This window comes from Enoplosus armatus, chromosome 6 (genome assembly GCF_043641665.1).
Source record: "Enoplosus armatus isolate fEnoArm2 chromosome 6, fEnoArm2.hap1, whole genome shotgun sequence".
Taxonomy (NCBI): domain Eukaryota; kingdom Metazoa; phylum Chordata; class Actinopteri; order Centrarchiformes; family Enoplosidae; genus Enoplosus; species Enoplosus armatus.
In genome coordinates, this window is record NC_092185.1 from 3,629,332 (window position 1) to 3,653,451 (window position 24,120).

The 24,120-nt window shown below is 40.8% G+C and overlaps 2 protein-coding genes and 1 non-coding gene across 3 annotated transcripts; 2 read left to right on the forward strand and 1 right to left on the reverse strand.

Moving 5' to 3' along the window:
• Positions 1-32: 32 nt before the first annotated feature.
• Positions 33-7,963, reverse strand: cpa5 (carboxypeptidase A5). The gene is made up of 12 exons (XM_070906961.1): positions 7,884-7,963; positions 6,315-6,398; positions 5,488-5,569; positions 5,220-5,354; positions 4,919-5,023; positions 4,144-4,245; positions 3,914-4,015; positions 3,698-3,808; positions 3,154-3,244; positions 2,331-2,530; positions 2,053-2,137; positions 33-1,680 (listed from the first exon to the last, which is right to left on the reverse strand). Exons 1-12 carry the CDS (start codon positions 7,910-7,912, stop codon positions 1,493-1,495), a joined length of 1,314 nt encoding a protein of 437 aa, XP_070763062.1. The 5' UTR covers positions 7,913-7,963; the 3' UTR covers positions 33-1,492.
• Positions 7,964-8,498: 535 nt separating this feature from the next.
• Positions 8,499-8,571, forward strand: trnaa-agc (transfer RNA alanine (anticodon AGC)). Its single transcript has one exon. It is a non-coding gene; the product is annotated as a tRNA-Ala (tRNA).
• A 2,428-nt stretch (positions 8,572-10,999) lies between these two features.
• On the forward strand, positions 11,000-23,594 carry tes (testis derived transcript (3 LIM domains)). The gene is made up of 7 exons (XM_070907284.1): positions 11,000-11,141; positions 15,041-15,126; positions 16,637-17,153; positions 17,955-18,512; positions 20,475-20,690; positions 20,850-21,008; positions 21,779-23,594. Exons 1-7 carry the CDS (start codon positions 11,115-11,117, stop codon positions 21,968-21,970), a joined length of 1,755 nt encoding a protein of 584 aa, XP_070763385.1. The 5' UTR covers positions 11,000-11,114; the 3' UTR covers positions 21,971-23,594.
• The last annotated feature ends 526 nt before the right edge of the window (positions 23,595-24,120 follow it).

Below are 24,120 nucleotides of genomic sequence, written 5' to 3' on the forward strand. Positions count from 1 at the left end.
TAACCACACAGATAAACAGAAACAAACATACCTCCAACACAAAGTCCATTTATTTCAGGTCACATGTCTCCGCACCATAACTGTAAAGAAACACACCTTTGCTCTGCAAAATAATCCTCCACGATACTGGAGGATTATTTGGAAAGTAATTAAAACGATGACCAAATAATTTAAACTCTAATTAAGACAACAGTGTGACATTTACAGAACAAAGTTATGTCAGACTCCTCGGTAACCAGTGTAATGTTGCACTCTTCATCTTCTCCTCTGGAGATTAAAGTCAGACTGTAGCATTTTCCCCTTAATGTTATTTTCTTTGTATTTCATAAATATTTGAATATTTGCCTGAAAGCTGACGGATCTTTTTGCACTCAGATTAATTTTTCATGTAACACTCTTCTCATCCATTTTTCACCAGTTGATGAACCTGTACAGATTAGCTCTTGTGTCCAAAACCAGCTCCATCAGTATGACAGCCACCAAAATAAAATGTTTTGCTGTAGACAGAATAATTGAATGTTGATAAGACATGAAGGGTATGCTGGGAATCTATGTATTACATAAGATGTAATTTATATAAATAATGTTACAGAGCTTGATCCATTTTGCAAAATTAACAAAACGTTTTCTGTATTTTTGTACTCTTCTCCATATTGTTCACGATGTCTTATTGTGATTCCTAAACTGACAGATGTGCAACTTCTTTATCCGCGTATGCTGTTACTTGACTGATGTGACTGTGTGTGTGTGTGTGTGTGTGCAGGCATTTTGTCATGGCTGTAACAAACTTACAAGCAGCACTTCAGTACCCACAGGTGCATTTGAAAAACAGTATTGCTAATTTGTGGCCTTTTGTTTTGTTGGCATGGTTGTGACTTGCATGGTTCTTGGTCAACTTTCCCTAAATACACTCACGCAGTCTCCTATGAAGTGCTTTTAATGAAAATATGGACTACTCTGAATGTCAAATAAAGTGTATAATTGTTTGCTGTATCAGAAGTGTTTCCTTGTCCTAACAAGGCAGTTGTGAAAGTACAGATAGCAAAAGTGGCTACATGATTTAATTTGTTCTATAACTTTTGATTAAATCTACTTGAATAATCTGCTGTTGTAGTTCACTGGATGAGAAAAGGACACATTTAAATATCCCAGCAGCCCAGAGTGAAAACACAAACTAAGATTAGTACAAAATGTGACAGGATCAGGATGAGATAGGAAGAAATACATTGGGATTAAACACAACAGAAATGAAGTTTCACTCAGTGCCCAAATGTTCGCTATGTATTTATCTATTTATGGTAATGCAGAAGAGCAAACATTATGTGCGTCCAATTTAAAAGGCTTTAAGATCAGACATGGAAACAGCAGTTTTCCAGTGTTCTCATTTATTTGTCTGTTTGTGGTTTTCACTATGTCTACAGAGCCATGAAGGATGCTGATGATGGTGATATTGGTCTTAAAGATGACATTTACACACACTCACACACACACATTAGTAGGGGTTCTTGAAGGTGTGATCCATGATAGCCATCAGAGCCAGCCAAGTCTCCTTGGCAGTGGGGATGATCTGATTGGCTGGCAGGATGAAGCCGTAGCGGCCAGTGTCCCTCAGCTCAAAGGTGTAGGAGTACTTGATACCCTGGTTGTAGGTCCAGTCAATGGTGCCACCGCTAGCTTGGTCTACAATTGAAACAGGTACATTGCTCAGGGTATTTCAGGTGGCAGCCATAATGGAGGCTGTCAGAATCTGATTTCTTAATGTGCAATTACTACAATCTTCTGATGGGTAGAGTTTATTTCACTGTTAAAACCAGAATGTAGAATTTAAATATTTCTGACTTTGGTGTCCCCTGGTGGTAGTAGGAAAAAATACATACCTTCCTAACAGTTGCTGATGTGTTACTACTGTATAAGGATTTATGACCCAATTTCAAAGCTTTAAAAGCAGTAAATAATGAATAAGTAATATGTGTCATTATCATGTTAAATAAGGGATTAAAGTACTATATTCTCTATATAATTTATATTATATGCAGTCTTGCAGAAACTTACAGATGGTGTTGATGATGCTGCCGTATCTGTAGCGAGTACCGTACAGGGAGGCCAGGTCAGTGATAGCCTTCTTAGCCAGACTGTGCTGTGGGAAGAGATCACCATGATCACATTCCTCATATATTATATTTCTGACATAATCCAGCAAACCTTCACAGGCACATCAAAACTGATGAGCCCAGAGAAGAGATCTACAATCAGTTTTTCCCAGTTTGATCATGAAAGACAAAAATGTTCTGGGTAAAGAGGTCATAAAAGGCAAGGACTGTGATTTTTACCAGCTCAGTTTGGTCCTTGACTGGAGTCCTGGTGTAGCCGTAGGGATACAGGAGCATCTGGGAGTAGGAATGGATGGAGACAAAGGCCTTGAAGTTACCATGGGACTTCACAAAGTCCACAATGGACTTGACCTCAGACTCAGAGTGAGCCCTGGGTCCACGGTAGGTCTCAGAGCAGGGGTTGCCGCTGGCACCAGGTCCTACACAGGGATGACAATAGAGTCAGAGAAACGGCAACAAAATGGACGCCACTGCTGCCTATAAACACCCTTGCAGCCACCTGCATGCTATTATAAAAAAAAGGGGGAAAGTAGCCTACGTCTTTTGAAATATCTTTATGTATATTTCATTATATTCATTACATAAAATAACTAAATAACAGCACAGAAGAATTACTTAATAACTTAATACCTGCAGGAAGTTTGTGTATGTATCAGACGGTTTTCCATATATTTTTAGGAACTCAATTCTACGTCTGTAGATAGATGGTTTTCTTTTAATTTCAGTTTCATACATACGTTTTAATAGTCCAAGCAGCCTGGCTTTGTAATAAATAAATTAAGATATAAATGTCTACAATAACCCTTAACTTTAGCTGTCTTCATCACAGAAATTAAATTAAATGCATGTATATTATATTTTATATACAAAAAAATTCTTACACCCTTAAAATCAAGAGGGCTTCACGACCCCCCGTGGAGTTTTGGCAACCCATGATGGGGGTCGGGACCCCCAGGTTGGGAACCACTGCTTTAGACGATAGGTTTGGAGTTTTAAAAAATGAGTCTTCAGAATGACATGTGGTGCCTTGGAAAGACGTTACCTCCAAAACCAGCATCCCAGTTCCTGTTGGGATCGACTCCCATACAGCTGGAGCCGGTGTTGGGCTTCCTGGTCTTACGCCACATACGGTTCTGGAAACATCAGTATCAACGTGAGTAAAACTCATCACAATTTGTCACATTTGTCATTTGGGTTCATACCTTCTTTTCTGTTTACGTAACTCCTGATTTATTTATCTACGGTTTCTTTGATTGAGACAGACACATTAACATTAGATGTGTTGTATCATCCTGTCCACTCATTTCCAACCCCGGAAAGGTTCTAGTATCCTCTACAGTATACAACTCATTAATTGAACTTGTTTGTACTCATGTCCTTGAAAACGGAATAGGAAACATAAGCCATGTTCAAATTCACATGAGAATTAGACAACTAATTGTCCGTAATATGTCCGTCATGACAACTTTGGAACCTAAACAGGGTTGAGAAACCCTGTAGAAGCCGTTAAAAGACACCATGAAGGAACATTGTCAATATTCATTGTGGTAGGAAATGATTCTAAAGGTTAGTTCTAGCTAACTCGCCTTGGTGTGGGTGTAGTAGTAGCCATCAGGATTGGTCACAGTCTCCAGGAAGATGTCCATCTTGTTGAGGATGGCGGTGACAGCGGGGTCACGTCCATAATCAGTCACAATCTACTCCCCAGAAATGTAGAGAACACAATAAAAAAGTGCTGCAGGTTAGTGGTCAGAAGTTGCAGCGGAGACAGACCAAAAATAAAGTGTGAATTACCAAAGCACCTTTTTAGCAAACCAGGTGCCACTGGCCTGAGTGACCCACTCTCTGGAATGGATTCCAGTGTCGATCCAGATGGCGGGACGGTTGGTTCCACCGGTGCTGAACTAAGACACAGCAAAAGGAAGGAGCAGTCCAACAAAAGTCCATGCAAAGAATAAATGAGTAAACATACTTCAGATGTTAAATTATTTTTTATAAACATAGTCTTCATCTGCTTCTTTGTTTTATTTACCTTGAGCACATTCAGGGGACGACCCTCGTAGCTCTGACCGATCACGATCTTGCTGACCATGTTAGGATTCTCGGCCACCAGCATGTCCTGGAAACTGTAGATCTAAAATAAAGACAAAATCCTGGTCTTTATTCACGAGTCTCGGTTGATGAAATCATTCTCCATAGCACTGACTGTCTTGAGTGAGTTTATATCAGTTGTGTATTGCTATGATTTTTGGTTACAACATAATAATCAATGTGATTTGTGGACTTGGAGAAGGCTCACAATCGCATCCCACGGGGAGTCTCGTGGGGAGAACTGTGGGAGCTACAAGTCATCTGGTCCTTATATAACTGGAGTGAGAGCTGTGTCCATATTCTTACAGGAAGTCCAACATTTTTTCAGGGGGTGTTGTCCCTTGTCACCGATTCTGTTTGTGATTTTCATGAATGGGACCTCAAGGCGCAGCTGGGGGGAGGAGAGTGTCTGGTTTGGGGATCTTAGAATTGCTTCTTTGCAGATTCTGTTGGCTTCATCAGACCGTGGATGGATTGACTTTTGTGAAACTATAGTAGTTACAGGGATATTGACACATTTAAGGGATAAGTCAATTGGTACACTTGACTTTACAAAAAAAAAAAAAGCATGTTATTAGTAAAATAGGGACTCAAAAAGGTCTTTATTTGTTCAACATAATCAAAACATCCATCCATGTTTATACCAGACACTACAGCAAATGATTAATATCTAATGTATGAATAACATGGTGATAATGCTTTTACTGTGTACTAACCTCGCTGAGGCTGTGGTACCTGGCGAAGTCGAAGCTGTCGGTGTTTCTGGGCTCAGCGACACGAGCAGCCGACTCCATCTCCTCCTGCTCTTCATCCAGCATCACCTGCAGGACAATGACATCATCATATCGGAGTTAGAGGTCAACAAGTTTATTTAAAAAAAATCCATTATTCACTCAGATTGGCCGAGAATCAACTCAAACTTCTGAAAAACCAAATGCAATAAATTCAGTTACTATTAAATAGTTGCTGCTGTAGAAGCCTGGTCTTGAGAATCCGGGCTGTTTGCAGGTCTCTTACCTGCAGGTCTTCAATCATGATGGAGTACTCAATGTCCTGTGTCTCCAGGTAAATTTTGACAGACTGCAGGCTGTGGAAGGGAACTCTGACATCCACAGGAGAGGCCACATCAGTCACCCCCATCCAGAAGTCCAGCTGAAAGAAAAAGATATCATACAACAAATGAAGTCCAACCAAATTTCAATGTATTCACTAAGTGCTTGGACCAGAGAGGTATGAAGCTTTGTTCTTTTGAATTTATTTTAAGTGATTGTGGATGATAAATGACCTCGAACTCAATCATGTCCTCCATGTCCTTGATAAGAGACAGCTGGACCTCATCCTTCGCAACAATGCGAAGCACCTGATGCCTGCAAGAAGAGAACCACAATGTTTTACATCCTTTTGCTCAACTCAGAGATCCTACAGTGGACACCCAGAGAGACGTTGGCAAACGGGTGAAGTAAGATTTATGGGTTAAGGCTGGCTGGTTTTGCGTATGCAGAAGTTGACACAAACCATGTCCAAATGTCCATGGTTTAACCACCATGAGTGAGTTCAGCTGTCTCTCGACGGATGGCGCATTGATCTGTCTTTTCAGATAAAATGTTCCACCAGTGCAAATACCTGACACTAAATATTAATTGGTTATAACACCCTTTGCACGCTTTTAAAAATCATTAGCAGCAATAAAGGAAGAGATTGCGGAGGTCGGTGAGAGGGAAAGATTCTAGCATGATGATGAAACTCAGTGTATCTTTAAAGGTTTTTGTTGAAAATTCAAACCAGACACAAACCACTAAGGGTAATTTTGGGTGACCCTTTAAAGAGTCACAGTGTGCATTGTGTGTGCATTGCGTACTGTGATGGTAAACTTCCTCAGAAAAATAAAAGCTGTTGCATTTATTGTGAAAGTGGAATGATCACTTCAGGTATCTGAACCAGTTTTTATTGGCGGGCATCAACTGGATGCATTCAGTTAAAAAAGGGACAATAAACAGAGAAGTGTTGCTATAGGCAATACATATTGATTCATTATCATTTCCCATTTATGCACACATACACAGATCAGGTTCACCCTACACAGCAGTGAGAGGCTCTGGCCGGCCCACTTACCCCTCAAAGGTCTCCTTGCCGAGTACGGCCACAACCAGCGCGGTGAGTACGAGCAGCCCCCTCATCATGCCCAACAGTGTGAACCTGGCAGGGCAGAACACAGGCTTTTATGGCTGAGTGCGTCAGGTCATGTGTCCAAACCACGACCTTGCTTAAGGTGATGGAGGCGTTGTCAGCGGCTGGTCCCTTTCCCACGCTAGCCTAGAGATGATGTCATGTGTGTTTGACATGAACGCAGTTGTGTTCAGTTTACAAAGTAAGAATAAGGTTGTTCAAGGGCTTAATTACATATACATGTTATACACACAACTAGATTTAGAGCACAATAAAGACTCATAAAGAGTAAAAACCGGGGCTGAAGTTTAGTTTTTATCAATTCATCTGTCAGTTATTTTTGGCTGAATTGTTTCACCGTTTAGTCTTTAAGATGTCACCCTACCCTCACAAGTTTACAGGCCAAAGTTCTTGCTTTGTCCAAAACTCAAAATGTATTCAGTTTACGATGACATAAAACAGAGAAAAGCAGTAAAAAAAAACAACTCACATTTGAGGGGCTGGAACTAAAGAACATTTCATATATTTTATATACATAACAGCTGGCTGTCATTTCTTATTTAACAACCCAACCCAATCAACTCAGTCAATGTGGCCCTTACTTTTGTATTGATTCTGTTTGTTTCATGTCATGTGACATTCACACAATATGTCTTTATCTCAATAATGTGTCCTCGTCACTTTTTCCTGTTATTATGTGAATAACTACAGTTTCTACAGAAAATGAAGAGACAATACAATGAAACAATAGTACGTCATCGTCCACTATCAGTTTTGGCATGAAGTGCTGGTCTAAATTCAGTTTACAGCTCAAGATGGAATCTCGCTGCTCAACAGGAAGCCGCGGCCGTCTACTGTGTATTTCAGCTTCCTCTTTGTTACTGTTGGGGCAAGACTGCAGCTTCAATGAGCTCAATTTAAACCAGCTGCTGGTATACATGTACTGTGAGCTGTACATGTTAGCAGAGAAACACTTCCAGACAACTTGAGATGTCAGAGTGCAAAAATTCACATCTGGTGCTTTCGCAGGGTTTCATGAGACATCTGCCAAACAAAATGTGACATCAGCACTAACAAACAGGAAACCTGTAGCAAAGCAACACTCAGCTTTTGTCTTCTTCTTCTAAAACCATCACATTTTAGTGGGTATAGTCATCGGGAATGTTTAAACATTGAACAATGGACATCAGATAAGGTTTTCAGCATTTCTGAATGACACTAAAATCCAATGATTTCCTCATATAGATCCCTTCTTATGTCCTTAACACAAAATATTGACCACACGTTTGAGAATGTAATTATTTAAAGCCAGTTCACATGATAGTAAAGTAAAAATCCTTTACATTACTCACTTCTTCGACTTCTCTCCACTGTACATGTCCCAGAATCTGCAAGTTTGTGTTATGCAACCCAGCTGATAAGGACATCGCAGAGGAAAAGTAAAGAGACAGAACCCGAGACGGAGTCAGGTGTGGAAAACACCTGCTGGAAGGTTCCTGATTCACAGAGACTTACAGTGAAGCAGACAGTGTGCTCGTCCACATCCATGTGTCCTGCTGAAGTGTCCTGCTGAAGGACACTGAGCTCCTGAAGACATCAGCTACAGACGTGTCTGAATGTTTCTGTGACAGTGAAACAGCATTTTGAGAATATGTAACTTCCTCACTTTGATGTCTTCTTTTCTGTTGAAACGTGTGGTCAAGAAATATTTGTTGCATGAGAAGGGTAGTCACTTCTGTATGTCCCTCGTGATACACAGCGAGGTAATTATATACTGTTTTCTGGGACGTAACAACTAATATTTTGACAGAAGCAGTTAATAGATGCCATGATATAATTGCTACTGATTTTGGCTGAATTATATCTAGGCTCAGGTTTTAGTAATACTATTTTGTTGGATGAACAATGGTGGTAAATATGGTCCAGCTTGAAAGTGACCACAGTTATGCTTTAAATGTGCAATCCATAAGTTTAAAACATTAAAACTAGGATATTGGCAAAAATGATGGAGAATCTAATGATTGGGAAAGTCTTTTATTGTTTTGCTGTTGGTAAATGTGTGAAAAAGCACATTATTTATCAAAGGGATGGAGTCAAACACCACCGCAAATAGCCGACAGTAGGTCTAACGGGGGATTAGCTCAAATGGTAGAGCGCTCGCTTAGCATGCGAGAGGTAGCGGGATCGATGCCCGCATCCTCCAAATTATTGTATCTCGTTGGTGTAGGAATATGATTTTCACTTACGGTGCGAGAGGTCCCGGCTTCACCAGCAACATGTGAGGCATAATGCAGCACCATGAAGTCTTGTAGTGCGCATGCAACCTGTTACAGTCGCTGCTGCTTGTGTTCTTACTTTTCTCCTTTATTCCTTTATTTCTTAAATGTCAGTGCAATACATATATAGTCATACACAATAGTGCAATACATATATATACATATACATAGCTATTGTATATATTTCTTACTTTTATTTTTCACTTAAATATTGTAAATGTGTATATTTTATTTTATATTTTTTATATTTTGTACATACTTTTATTTCTAAATGTACGCTGCTTTCTACTCTTGAATGGGAGCACCGGTACTGTACAGTTTCCCTGATTTCTGATTCTGATGTTCACTGTGTGAGTGTGTGATTGAACAAGTCCTCACTACATATCTCATAGAAATAGATGCTCAGTGAGCTCCAGAATGACCCATGAAGTGTTTTGTTGATCTGCTGGACAAAAAACACCAGCACTACTTGTTTTTATGTGAAAACAATATAGGGAAATATTGTAGTTATGGTTGAAGGATACGTGATGGTAGGGGATGTGATGTGAATCCCTGTAGTTGAGCTTTGTACACCCAGATACATTTTCAGATCTGGCCTAAGGTGCCACCTACAGCCACCAGTGAGCACTGTCACCTGACAGGTGTGAGGAGAAAAAAATACTTATCAACATTTCTAAATCAGCACATGAAGACCATGGCACTTTTCTTGTTATACCAACCTCCATCATACAGATCGATAAAATAATAATATGTTCATCTGAAAAGTACAGATTTTACCTTTCTGTTTTTAATTTGTGGAAAAGACTTCCTGACTGCACAGCCTGTCAAATGATGGAAATCCACAGTGTCTGCTGTCAGTACACTCATACAGCTGCAGCCACGCTTTGTGTTATTCAAGCTGATAAGGTGGGTGTATTTTTAGGCATCATATCATTGATGTTAAGTGTAACTTTAAAATGCCCTTTAATTCATCTGCCCACTTTCTAAATAACCCTGTCCAGGTTCATAACACATGTTGAGGTTGTATTCAATTTTGGACGCAGCAGAAGAAATGACGACATCTCTGGGAAAGGGGGAAAACATCTGCCTGACAGTTTATAGACGCTATTACAGATGCTATTGTATTACAGATGTTCATACCAGACGACATAGATCAGACATCACAGTGAAGCAGAGTGTTGCTGAAAAACAGCATCCACACTCATCAAACCCGGTTCCCTCTGACCTGTCAGGGTGTGATAGTGTTGTTTCCTATGAAAAGGCCAGCAGCAGTTCACAGAGGAAGTTGCTAACCACATTGTTTCCTGTCACTGAGGCAACGTTGCAGCTGTTTGATAGGCGTCTCAGTACGAACCACCAAACATCAGATAACACAAACAAACAAAACAAACCAGCTGTGGTTTGTGTCTCCGTGTGTGTGTGTGTGTGTGTGTCCAAGGCTTATTCCAATGTGTACTACTGCATTCAAAAATGTATGTCTTTTTTAAACAAAGACAAATTTCACCACATTTAAGGACATATTTCTAACATGCTTTTTTTTTTTTTAAAAAAACTCAAAACGTCACGATACTGATAATAAAAAGGAAACTCTTGAAGACAAAGGAGTGCATTTAGAATCAGAATTACAGAAGGTTGAATCTGTCAAATTACTATCATATTATCCTTTGTTATGACAAGAAGACGCCCCTGCTGCTCTCTGATTGGTCGTCCTGCGCTGGAGTGTCCCCGTTTCCTATTCCTATTGGTGAAGATGAAGATCTATCATAGCGGAAGTGCCGCCTTAAAAATCAATGAAAAGTGAACGGGACCTCCAGCGTGAAAGTCCCGTCAAGCTAGAGAGAGCACGTAAACATGTCACCGGAAGTGAGGAAACTGTATCTTCAAAATAAAAGGCAAAAATGGTCGCAACTCAACTGTATTTCTGCTCCTCCATAAATGCAATGTTCATTTGTATTGTTTTTCATTGCACATTTTTTAAGCTGCGGACTCCTGTTTCTGACTGTGGAGCAGTGCTATTTTTATGATGTTATGGCAGATGTCTAGACAATTATTTCTTTAAACTAATTTGATTCATGTGGTCAGTTTTATGTGGATCAAACGTATGTAATGTGTAACTATTACACCATCATAGTAGCTTTAACATCACTGAATCTTGTAGTGACTTGAATTTCTAGTCTTTGGAAACTTTTTTTTAGAATTTGCTATTCATATTTTTATTAGTATTTTACCTGTAAACCCTGCGAACCCGGATTTTATTTTGAAAGTAGTGACCGGAAACGACTGCGTTGATTTTGTTTAACCTGACGGATGTGCGGAGCAGGACCTCCGAGGAGAAAACAGAGTGTGAACCGGGTTGTTGCACTATTCTGGTCCGTTTTCTATCAGTCTTTGGGTTTGACAGTTGTTTTAGAGGCGGTTCCTCTGTTCGCTTCGTCTGGACCGACTAAACTCCGCGCTCACAGACACAAAAATGGAGATAGAGAAGGAAGTTAAGAAGGTAAGCTTTCCCCCCGGTGTACTCGGTATCTCGGACTGACCGGGGAACGCCCTGAAAAGGTGTTGCGAACACGGGGCAGGTGGCGACCAAAGTTACAGTTTCACAGGCAGAAGTTCTCGTTTGCCTCTCGGCTTTCATTTCTAACGTGTTTCAGAGTCATGTTTTTGTTGCGTTTTCTTTGATTAAATGGTAATTAAAGTGTATAAAATATACCAGCTAACTTCTCATCGATAGCTAGCTGACAGACATTAACAAGCACTTGTCTGTTGATTGGTACGTTTCTTTCTGAAGTTACTTCCCTTTAAGAATGTGTTCCCATCTGAAAGCACTTAACGCCAAACTGCGTTTAAAACTTTGACAACATAAGGTCAACCCGCGAATCAACAAAACTCACAAGCTCTATAACATACTGCCAATTATTTAGCTAAACAATAGAAGTCATTGCAATGTTCGGCATGGATATTGTACACGAAACAGTTCTAGTTTATACAATATTGATGTTTTAGTGTAAGTGCCTATTGCTCTGTACCAAAAGCAACTCTATTTTCGAGGGCCAAAATTATTGTGACAGTAAATTGCAAACCAGTTGCAAAAGTTAATTCACCAAAGAGTAAGTGTTGCTGTTTGAATTATACAGCTGCTGAATTTTAGATATAATCTCAGTAGTGCTTATAAGATATCAAGTTCTGTATTCTGGGAAAAAAAAAGTCATGTGATGTGTGAAGCAGTGAAGCTGCAGCATCAATCACTCAATAAGATGCAACGTTAATTTGTCATGACTTTGGCTTCAGTTAACTGAACGTAAGTCACATTAAAATACAGTAGAAATCTTGTCTGTATTGGTCTGTGTGTACCAAACACCAGTATGTTTCCACACTGTCAATTAAAATTAGTTGAAGCACATGATGATGCCCATACTTCATGCATGGCATGAAAACGAATGTATACTTTGCTACCCACAATGTGTACTATTCCCAGATCACCAAGCTGTGTTTCTACAAGGTCTTATTTGATTCTTTTTGTTTGCTACAGAGAAGGAATTCACCAGCCTGTTATAAAGCTGAAATGTATTCATGTGGCTGGTGGCAATTCTCTACCCTGTTTGCAGATCAATTTCCTTGTTGCTAGTCAGGTAGTCCAAACTCCATTAAAGTGCAGGAAACCCATTTATACAGTGTATACAGTAAGCTGCTGCTAGAGAGTGGATTCGAGCAGCTGGGTGACCCAGACAGACCCAGTCTGACATCTGCTTTTAATCCCTGGAGGAGATAAGTCTGCAGCGGCTGCAGGTTGCTGGGAGCGCCTCAGTCAGCAAGAGGCTTCTGTAATTACTGTCAAACTGTAACTGCCCTTTTCAAGAGAAGCAACCCATGTGTTTAGATAATATTGTGCTCAATTAAGCTCACGCAATCTTCCAAAACGACAGCTGAGGTAATAAGTTATGACTACGAGGGTACTGTTTACTGCCTGGAAAATCATCATCACTGCAATTCTGTTAAATTAAAGTTGTCCTTCTCTGAGGCTCTGACCTCATTTTGAGTCATGTTCTTCTCTAAACACCTAAATGGTTGTTGAAGTCGCAATAGGCAAGACGTTTGAGGAAAAAACTGCAACAAAAGGGTGTGATAGTGTTGTAGATAAATACCGAAAACTGTCTCCAAAAAGTGACATTTTTGATTATATGAGATAGCTGAATATATTGTGAATCTATTCTGCACACACAACATCTATTGCATCTCTGGCCGTCCTGGGAGAGGCATCCCTCCTCTGTTGCTCTGGCTGGTTCTTAGGACAGAGGGTGTTGTATGCTGTACAGATTGTAAAGCCCCTGAGGCAAACATTTGATTTGGGCTATATGAATAAAATTGACTTGACTACATTCATAATCTTCACCCCACCCAGATACTCAAAAGAAGGAAGTTTTGGTCAGAGGAGTGTGAGTTGTTATATTACATGATATTTAGTATTGTGAAATGCAACTGCAGGCATTTTGTTGCACAAACTATGAATGAAATACTGTAGACATACCTCAAATAACAATTCAAATTTAAGAGTTTTAAATGTGTGTTTTGGCTTCTTATTAATGTTGCAGAAACAAGATGTCGTGGTCTCAGAGGAGGTGGCCTGCTGACATTAAAAGGGCTCCATAGCCCGTGACTACCGTCCTTACAGCTGCCGCTGGTCTGCAGTTCAGGCCTGCTGCAACCAAATGACTCATGAATATGACTCATCAGACCTGAACTGTATACTTTGTGTCTGAACAACCTCTTGGCAGAGTGCTGTCACCAGAATTAATCACCCTGCAGGCTTAGTCATAATACAAAGTCACTGATCGACTGAAACTGTGTTCCAAGGAAAGTCACACACACTGAGTGACCTCAGCCAAAAAGAGAATTCTACAAGTAGTGACCACTTAACTTGGTTTGCTTTAAATCCCAACACTTACTTTTACATTTGAGGTATTTAGCGAGATGGAGTGCAGGTGTGTAGTTCACTCTGAGAAGAGTTAAGGCGTCTGACTGCAATGTGTTTTTTAAAGTTGCTGTTGAATCTCTGCTCAGATTTCTAATCTTTTTTTAAATGTATTTCTTGTTTACAGAATGTTGTTTAACAGCGTTCAATGTGCCTCCGCTTTTATCAGCATACTGAAAGGCAGTGTAATTGAATTTATGCAGCACATTCCGTATATTAGTGCTTTATGTAATGGATTAAAACATTATACAAAATGCAGCATAAGAGTGTAAAACATACAGTATATTTGATTTTATATAATCCATTTTAAAGAAATAAATCAGGATGAAAGTGGATAATAATGTGTGCTTAAGGTTCAGTCAAAGTCAGGGAAGAGCAGAAGGTTTTTAACCTGGATTTTAACTGGATTCACTGTATTAAAGTAGATTTTTGTTTTCAAGACCAGTTTGACAATCCTTCACTGTGTGACTAGAATGAACTGAGCTGAACATTTACTCCTGAAATGTACTCCATGTATGTACTCCTGTTCATGCTGCCTGCAAAAGTGAAAGTATAAGAATCTTAAGTTGCTTGTGTTACTTCACTGAGATTGTGTTTGCCACTTTAATCATCATAACAGATCACACTGCTAAACTCCATTCTTCGGCTCCTCTCGGGGGATGAAGTCTCACTACTCTGGAAAATGTAATGGAAGTTAAAATATTGGCATCACGACTCTGCCGTTAAAAAACAGGAGTCACTGTCTGCATTCCTCAGTCGTGAGTGTCTTTTGGGTCAAAAACATCTCTCTGACAAAAGGGGTGCCTGCTGGGATCCCACAAGGCTTCCAACAACATTGAATAGTTGGCCATATATGGTCATAAACAGCGGTAATGGCTTAAGGTGGTCATTGTTTGACACTGAAGCCAGGGGAAAGGATTCAAATGTTAAGGAGAGAAGAGCAGCACAGAGTCACCAGCCAGAAAACTGGAAATGTTGCTGAAATATTTCTAAAGGCAAAAAGAAAACGGCTTTGCTTGGATCACAAATCATCTGAACTCTGGCGTGAAGGCTTACAGTGACTTTAAATACAACAAACCCCCCCCCCCCCCCCCCCCCAAGGGTTATATTGTCAAAAATGATTTAGTTTATTAATCCTGAATAGTGCGTCCAGATGTTATTATAAACCATTTGCAGTCCAGAGTTGAACATCAAAAAGTGGGGCCCCTGAGAATCCCCAATGTGATGTCGGTCTACAGTGTGCAGCACCAGAACAGCTTATTCATTAGTTTGCAATTCCTCCAAGAGCAACTAACAGCGTCTTGAAATGTGTATTTTTATGACCCTGCTGAAATGCTGAAGCTCAGCATTTCCTTTCAGTGGTTGAGCAGTCAAAACAAAACACTTGTGATAACACTTGTAATCCCCCTCATGTGCTCTGGTTACAGATGACCCTCGGGCACGAGTTTGGCGCTGGAGCGTCCTGTTTGAAATGCAAGGACAAGTGCGAAGGCTTCGAGCTGCATTTCTGGAGGTTTGTACAGCTTTTGTCAAGCAGCATAGAACCATCACAGAACAGGTTTGACAGTTGCAAGTCAGACATTGTTTCTGGAATAATTGATTTAAAGATGAGCAAATAAAACTTCTATTCATGGGCCAGACTGTTGAATTAAAAATACTCTTGATAGCAGCAGGAGTCATGGCCTAATAAAGAGGAACATGCTGTTCCTGAGCGCAGCCGCTCGTTTGTCTTTGAGTCCCACCTCCAATTAGCTTAATGTTAACAGAAACGATGGAGAAAGTGGAAATATCAGGCCACTGTGAGTTTACAGTAGATGACTTTAGGTCTAATTAGTGGGAGAGTGGGGGGGGGGTGGAGCCTTCATGGGTTCCTCTGATCAACAAAGTAACTGTAATTGGAGGCTTAGAACGGCCCCTCCCATCCACACCTCTACAAAGATGCTCACATAAGTTATAGCGTAGACACTGTGTTGTTTAAACAGTTTACGGGCAGCCTGACTACCCAGGGTCCTCTGCCTTGCTTCCCCTGTCTGTCAAAGTATATCATTTATTTGGACCAGTGACTCATGAAATACTGATCTGTCTGGACAATCATTCACACTTGGCTAGTTTTCCTGAAGACAGCACCAGGTGCCCTGATGTCCACCGCAGCACCAGCACAAAGGCCCACCACGGCTCTGTGGTGGTGGCTTTAATGTGTCTGACGTTCAGCCAGGAATGTTGTACTGTTACAGTCAGACGGGGGCCTTACTTACGCCATGTTGGAGCTGTAGGGATAGCCTTGTTTGCATGCTGTACTTGCTTTTGTAGCTAATTTAAAGCTTCCTCAGCTCCAAAACTTAAAAGAAAACTATGCTGCACATTCATTCATAATTTGAATATATTTCATTACCATTAAAAGGTTTCTTGAGGAGTTTTAGACCTCAAGTGCGCCATGGAGCTGTTTTTGTCACTTGTATAGTTTATAAGACTTTTCTTGAAGAGAAACACTTTCATTATTGTTGTTTGTTTGCTCACCTGTAAGAATCCAACTGGGTTTAACAGCTTGACACTGCTGAGGGAAATCTGTGGGCCTGGTCATGCTGAAGCATGCGTGGCAGTCATAAATTATGTCATAGTTATTCTACAAATATGAAGCGAGTCGTGTTGAGGCATGTGGAAAGTGCAGCTATTTGAATTTAACACTGAGCTTGTTGTATTTGTTTAGTATTGTAACAAAGTTTTAGCAGATTGTAATTGTTGTAGTAAGAAAAAATCCAAAAGAAAAGCAAGTTTGTTTATTGGCTTATTCAAGACATTTCCAAAGCAACATGATATACAGTATGTATATGTAACATGTAGAATATGCAATTGCAAAACTAAAGATATTGTTCCAATGAAATGATATAAATCACTTTTAGGAATTCAAACATTAAAGCACCTACAGGCACAATCTTTAGTCTCTCACACTAAAAAGCTTTTTATATTTGGAAATCTTTGGAAAATCCAAGTCCTAAATGTTTTCCTCTCCTTCTCCTCTGCAGAAAAATCTGCAGAAACTGTAAATGTGGCCTCACAGAGCACAACGTGCAGATGAACTCGGAGGAGAACAAGAAGGTAGGCAAGCTGTTCGAGGACACCAAGTACACCGGCCTCATCGCCAAGCTGAAGACGGACGGCATCCCCAGCTACAAGGGCAACATGATAACCATCACTCTGCCCAGCCCTGCCAGTGCTTATATTGTACCACCGAGTGCTTCTTCCACTGTGGTGCCCCCCTCTGCCACAGCTGGTTCTGTACAGCCTGCTGGAGCTGCTGCAGGTACAGCACCCAGCAGGGCTCAGGCTCAGGCTCAGGCTCAGGCTCAGGCTGAGGCTCAGGCTCAGGCTCAGGCTCAGGCTCAGGCTCAGGCTGCATCAGCAAGCGTCACTCCTGTCAAGGCTAACAAATTGCCGGTTGCTGTCAGCACCACATCAGCCTGTGTGGTACCAGTCCCCAAAGATGTGCCAATGAAGTCTGTCACCTATGAGTGGGCACCACCAGTAGCCAATAAGTATCTGGTAAGAGTTAGTAGTTAACTAGTGCTAAAATGATTGTAACAAAGTCGATTTTATTTTAAATTTAGGAATAACTTTTCAGTCATTTATCAAACAAAATGCCAAATATTCTCTGGATCAAGCTTCTCAAATGTGATGATTTGCTTCTTTTTCTGTTTTGTATCATTGTAAATGAAATGTCTTTGGCTCGTAGACTGTTAGTCAGAGTAAACAAGACGTCACCTCAGGCTGTCTGCAAAATAACCTCAAAAAACATGGAAAAACCCTTCAAATGTTAACTTAAGCCAGCAGGTATTTTACTTTGGCTTTGAACTTTGAACTGTAGGACATTAATATCACAGATACATATCATGGCCATCTATGACACGGCTTTGTCTTACCTGGAGTTTACAGGGTCTGTTTCCACTGAGCAGCACCGTGATTCTCATGAAGGCCTTTGTCCACAAGAGGTCCACAAGAACAGTCAGTTTAGTCCAGATATATAACTTGGATTTGTTAAGATTATTCATGATGATTAAAAAGGGGGTGTCTGTTTTTTATGTCCGCAACTCTAACCGTTTCCCTCGTCTCCTGCTTGGACTTACTACCAGAACTTTAAAACTTGGTTTGTTTAGTCTAGTGCTGTATCTGTAGGACCCTTGTTGTGCGTGTCTTTCTCACCACAAGCCTCTTTTCTGTTCTCCTTCCTCTCTGTCTGATTGGTCCTTAATGTCTCTCTGTGCTGTCTTCTCATCTCTGTCCTTCACACAATCTTTCTTTATCTCATCTGAGCTGAACTCTTCAAATGTTTCCTCTGACTTCCAGGCGGTGCGTTACATTGAGCTGCTCCCTCCAGAGAAACGTCCGGTGGCCGGTACGGAGGGGGCTGCTTACCGTCGGCAGCAGATGGCCTGCCAGCTGCCCGAGCACGACCAGGACCCGTCCAAGTGCCATGAGCTGAGCCCCGCCGAGGTCAAGCAAATGGAGCAGTACGTCCGCAAGTACAAGGATGAGGCCTTGGGGGTCGGAGATGTTATGCTGCCTGAAGAGATTGCTCTAGCTCAGGCAGGAGGTGGAGCTGGTGTTGGTGCTGGAGCCGGTGGTGGAGTTGGTGCTGCTGGAGCTGGCTCTGTGTCAGGGACTGCTGGCCCTGGTGTTGGGCCTATGGCTGGGGCTGGAGTTGGTGCTGGAGTTGGTGCTGGCTTTGGACCTGGAGCAAGGGGTAGCGGAGCTGGAGCTGGTGGTGCTGGACCACTTTCAGGTCCTGGGGCTGGACTGTCTGCTGGCTTTGGGCCAGCTGGAGGAGCCATGGGTACTGCTGCCACTGCTGGAGCCATCGGTGTCCCTGGAGCTCAACAAGCCGGACTACCACAACAGAACTTTGTAAGCTGTTTTTATTTATTTATCTATCAGTCTGTCGCACTCCTGCACATCTACACTCTATTGGCATCCACTGTGAAATTATCACAAATTAAAAAGGATATTTCCTGATATTGATATACAAAGCAATATGACAAATAAGTGCAAAAAAAAAAAAAACACATTTTCAAAGCAAAGAACTGTTTCACTGTTACACATTACATCAACCAAAACTGCTGCCGGACTGTTGCTGCTCTTGCACCAGGCACAGAACTGATTACACAGAGTATTGCTTTAATGTGATGCAATAGGATAATGCTACTGGCTACGGACGGCATCCTTCATTCCATCTATTGCATGTCCTGGGAGAAAGAGATCCCTCTGCTTTTTTTCCCAGTTAAAAAGGTGTTTTTGGGGAGTTTTTCCTCATCATCTAAGGAGAGAGGGCGTCGTGTGCTCTACAGACAAGTCTCCTGTAAAGTCTCCTGTAAAGTCTCCTGTGAAGTCTCCTGTAAAGTCCCCTGTGAAGTCTCCTGTAAAGTCTCCTGTAAAGTCCCCTGTAAAGTCTCCTGTAAAGTCTCCTGTAAAGTCCCCTGAGGCAAATTTGTGATTTGTGATATTGGGCTATATAACTAAAATTGCCTTGACTGGTTCTCAACAATTTTGGCTTGTGATCTCATATAATTAAGCAGATTGACAGATTTTATACATCCACCAAAGAGGGATTTTTCCATCCGTGATTTTAAAAGTTAATGATTTTAAAAGTGAGATAAAAAGGAAAGTAAATTGATGTAGCAGAACAACATTTTTTAATCATCTCACAACCCCTCAGATTTATCTGGTGACCCCTTGGGGAGGTCCCTGCCTCCAGGCGGGGGGCCACGGTTGTAAAGTGTTTCTTTAAGATGTGGTTAACTCCTGCCATTACACCAGTTAATCACGTAAACTCTATTAAGTCCATAGTTTGGGTCAAATTCATGACTGCATTACAGTCAGTAATAATTATAAAAACCCCACTGTGTAACTCCTGGAAGGGACACTAGGTGGCCCCATAAGACCAACTCTGACTCAGCCCTCGCCATTCAGGATCATCTATAGTGATTGAATTATACTTAATTCACAGTGGGTCATGAATAAAAACTTTTTTTTAAGGTCTCATCATCGCCATGTGCAGTCACTTATTTCTTGCTGTGTGGAGTCTTGTGATGTATTCCTGCTTTTAGTTGTACTGTGACTCATGTATGAAGAAGGGCTTTGATACTGAAACAAGAAACAGCAGTGGTTATGGAAGAGTAACAGTGTTGAAGTGAGGGCATAAGTCATTACTTTTTTTTATTGTATTTTTCTCCACGTTGCTGTCTTCCTTCTCTTTTATTACAAACTTGTATTTTTCATGTTCCTATGTTGTTCTTATTTTTCCATGGCTGCACACTGTCTTATCTCTACCTCCAGCAGCAGTCATCAGGGCCAGGTCACCGTGGCTAGGCCTCTGTGTTTTCTGCAGTAAAATGTGTCATTCAGGGAGTACTGTGATCCAAGGCAAAATGTTCAAATGCTTCCTTTGTCAGATCAAAGGAGTTTGACTTTGAAATGGACTCAAAGAGAAGGATATTACCCTTTGTGTAAACCTATTGATAAGTGCTGGAAGTACATAATAATTGTTTGTAGAACTGAAGGGGCTGTAAGAAATATTTCCAGGACAGGATGTAACTGACTGTTCTAATACAGGATTGTTTCACACATATAACGTTCATCCGTATACTAACTAACTAACAATGGGCATTTTATAGTCTAAATGATTCACTGAAAAATAATCCTCAGGTTATTGAGGACAAAGATCATCATTAGTTGCAGCCCATTTATAAACTATTAAAGAACAAAACTGAACTGGACAACTTGTTGAGTTTTACATCACTTGATGTTGGTAATAAAAATCCAAATCCACCACCATACCAACCATCTCTCCTTCTCCTCTTTCCCTTCCAGTCATGCCGTCACTGCCAGCAGCCCATGCTTCTGGGCGAGCCAGCTGTGTATGCTGAGCGGGCCGGCTATGACAAGATGTGGCACCCGGCGTGCTTCGTGTGTTGTACCTGCAACGAACTACTGGTGGACATGATCTACTTCTGGAAGAAAGGAAAGCTGTTCTGTGGACGCCACTATGGAGACAGCGAGAAGCCGCGCTGTGGCGGCTGTGATGAGGTGAGAGGATACGATCATGTCAATTATTTAAAGTATTTTGGAAGCTATTACTGTGTGATTTTGGAAGCGAAAGATTTATTGTGCACGCATCAGTTCCTCTGTAGTTTTGAGGTTTTTAGCACTATTCAGTCTGGTTTTTTTTTTTGTGTCTGTCCACAGCTGATCTTCAGTAATGAGTACACTCAGGCTGAGGGCCAGAACTGGCATCTGAAGCACTTCTGCTGTTTTGACTGCGACTGCATCCTTGCCGGAGAGACGTATGTTATGGAGAATGACAAGCCTGTCTGTCAGCCCTGCTACATGAAGAACTACGCTGTGGTAAGACAGACTTGCTTTCTCTGGGTTTCTGTTTGTTTAAATAGTTGACATTTTAGTATTGTGTTGTGTTATGTTGGAAGCTGTTAATCTGAACCACAGTGCATACTTTTTTTAGCTTGACTGGCCCTAACGAGGGTCACACCCCCAACCCTAATGCAAGTCCTGTTCTGACCTGCAAGGCAAGGTTATATGTGTGGATTTGTCCTTAATATGAATGTCATCATATGTAGGATTTGATTTCCAACGTTGACCAGTCCTACACCCCCTCCTCTTGTGCCTGCATTGTGTTTAACTAGTTTGACACAGGGTATTCCAGGTCATTAGGTTTGGTGTAAAAGGATCTCATGCAGGTTGAACAACAGACCTCGACCTAAAACTGATATAAAGGAATGATTGTAAATGAACACTGGCCACCCAAACCCAAAAATGTGAAGCACACAGCGAGTGTTTACATGATTTATCCGATATAATCCCCTGCAAAGCCACTGTTTTTATGTAACGCAATGCTTGCATTCACTTCTGATTGTGTCATTATAAAAGTTAAGATCTATCTGCTGCCTGTAAGTATTTAAAGGTAGACAATCCTCTGGGGTTTCTGAGCACATCGAGGTGTTTTAAATAGTTTATAAGTGTACTTAGAAAAGGAAAAATGACTAAAACCTAAATGGAAAGTTTGAATAACAATATGAAAATGAATGGTGGAAAAGTAAAATATCGAAGTGAAAAGCAGACTATGTGCCTTGACATCATTATATCCTCCCTGATCCCAGAAATGCGCATCATGCCAGAATGCGGTGGAGCCCGAGGCCCAGAGGGTTTCCTACGGGGAGCACCACTGGCACGCCGAGCCGCAGTGCTTCAAGTGCTCCGGATGCTCCAAGTGCCTGATCGGCCAGCGCTTCATGGCAGTTCAGGGCTTCCTCTTCTGCTCTGCGGAGTGCAAGAAGAAAACCATGGCTTAGAGGGCCAAAACAACTCCCTCCATCTTCTCCACAACCACTTGTGAAACCAGGACAGACTGAGCTTAGACTAGAACCAGAGCAGGGAAAACAAACACTGGTGCAGCTGGATGAGGGCAGAGATGTTGGACTGCGGTTGTGTTAACAAAAAAAAAAGTGCCTGTTACCTTTTTTAATATAGAGATCTACAGGAAGAGTGATTCCATTTGCATTCAGGTGCTCTTTTCAGTCTGTCAGTGGAAGACCACAGTATTGATAAATGTGTCTCAACTAGACACCTAAACGTCTGCCTTCCAGTTTGTCTTCGGCCTTAAAGTCAGCAGTTTTCTTTCAACAAGTAGATTATTTTTGTTGCTTTTCTTGCACATTTTTTTTTTTTTCTTACTGATGAGATTCATTTTGTATTGGCTGGAGGTGACGATGCAGTTTTTTTTTACTTTAAACCTGTGTCTGTTTAATGGTATTAGCACCGTTGTGCCCTAAAGAACCCACTTTTGATTTAATGTAAAAAAAACTACTGATATTCACTCTCCTCTATGCAGCAATATGACAAGCAATATTTGCCAGGTTTGGGGTTGATTTGCTTCCAGTGCACTATATTCCAGATCTGACTGAAATGAAATAATAATATTATTATCAAATCATTATGTAGCCGTTTTCTTTCTTTGGTTTAAGAATTTCAACTTCCTGAATTGAGGTGAGTAAATTGCCTCGACTGTCTGATAACTATGTATTTGGCCACAAGCAGCTGCTCGCTGTGGTTGTTTTATTGCATATCGTCCAATGAGGTGTATAGTAGCATTTTCATAGTATTTTAGGGGAACAAAACAATGTGAAAACCTTCCAGTATACATCACCAGTTACCAGTTGATGTGGTATACTTTTATATCTATATCTAGATTGTTTGCTATCCAAACAGCAGCCCTGCAATTAAATGGTGGTATATAGATAACGTATGACGGGTATTTCTAACGTTGTCGCTCTTGTGAATGTTACACAGTAACACAAATGGATTATTGCAAGCAGGTTGGATTGCATTAGCTTTTATCTAATGAAGTGGAAACCCTGTGTAATGCAGTTCAATCCAATACAAGAACACCTCAAACTATATCCTCAGAAAATGCTGAGAACTAATTAAACACCCATCCATTGTATTAAATTCCATTTGATTGGACAGGTGTTTCTTTCATTGTTTAGTCTCTATTTAGATCTCCATTAGCCTTTACCAAGTGGTCTCTAGTCTTAGGTCCACATAAATATAGATTTAAAATAAATAAATTACTATTACAAATAAAATTCAAAAACAAATATATATCATTCAGTGTAAATAGCAGGAAAAAGTTGGGCCAACCAATCAGAGCGCAGAAAATGTATGTATGAAAATATACTCTCCCTCTGTAATTACTTAGGATTAATACATGGACGTTTTCATCCACATGTACTTAGATCATCCATGGGGCTTCTGATGGATATAAACACTGTAAAGTTGTTGTGTAGGAATAATGGCAATCCAGGTAGGTATGAATTCAGGAAAAACACTGGAAATTTCTTCACATAAAACCGTTTTGTGTCACTATTTTTGTACCGTGTGCTTTCCCTTTCATGCAATAAACTGCACTTTAAGTTATGTATTCGACTTGCAAAATACCAGGACACTGGAGCAGGGTTACTTAAATTGAATGCAGCCTCAGTAATGTTATTAATTACACCTGTGCTCTTCCTACCATGACATGTCTTACGTGAAAGGAGTCTCTTTTCTGCATTTAGTGTGGTGACCTCATGTAATCATGGCTTCAACCTGAGATCTAATCAGTGTAACTGAAAACATCTGGGTGGATGCTAATTGAGAAATAAGCTGTGTCACAAGTCCATTATATATACACATGTGGTGAACACTAATGTGTTCTGTATGGTGTACAGACTGAGCAATGTGCATCACCGTTTCTGTAGAGGAACAGGAAATGATGCAAGAGTTGCGCCAGCAGACGGCAGTTAAGCTAAAACTCTAAAATGCCACAGCTAATTAAAGAGTAAGCGAGATGTTTTTCCATATACTTTTTTTGTTTTGTTCTTATTTTATGCACCTGTGAGCGGCTCCTTTTTTGTCCTTGCTTTACCTTTTTAATTACCAGTACAGCTCAGGGTGAGCTCTC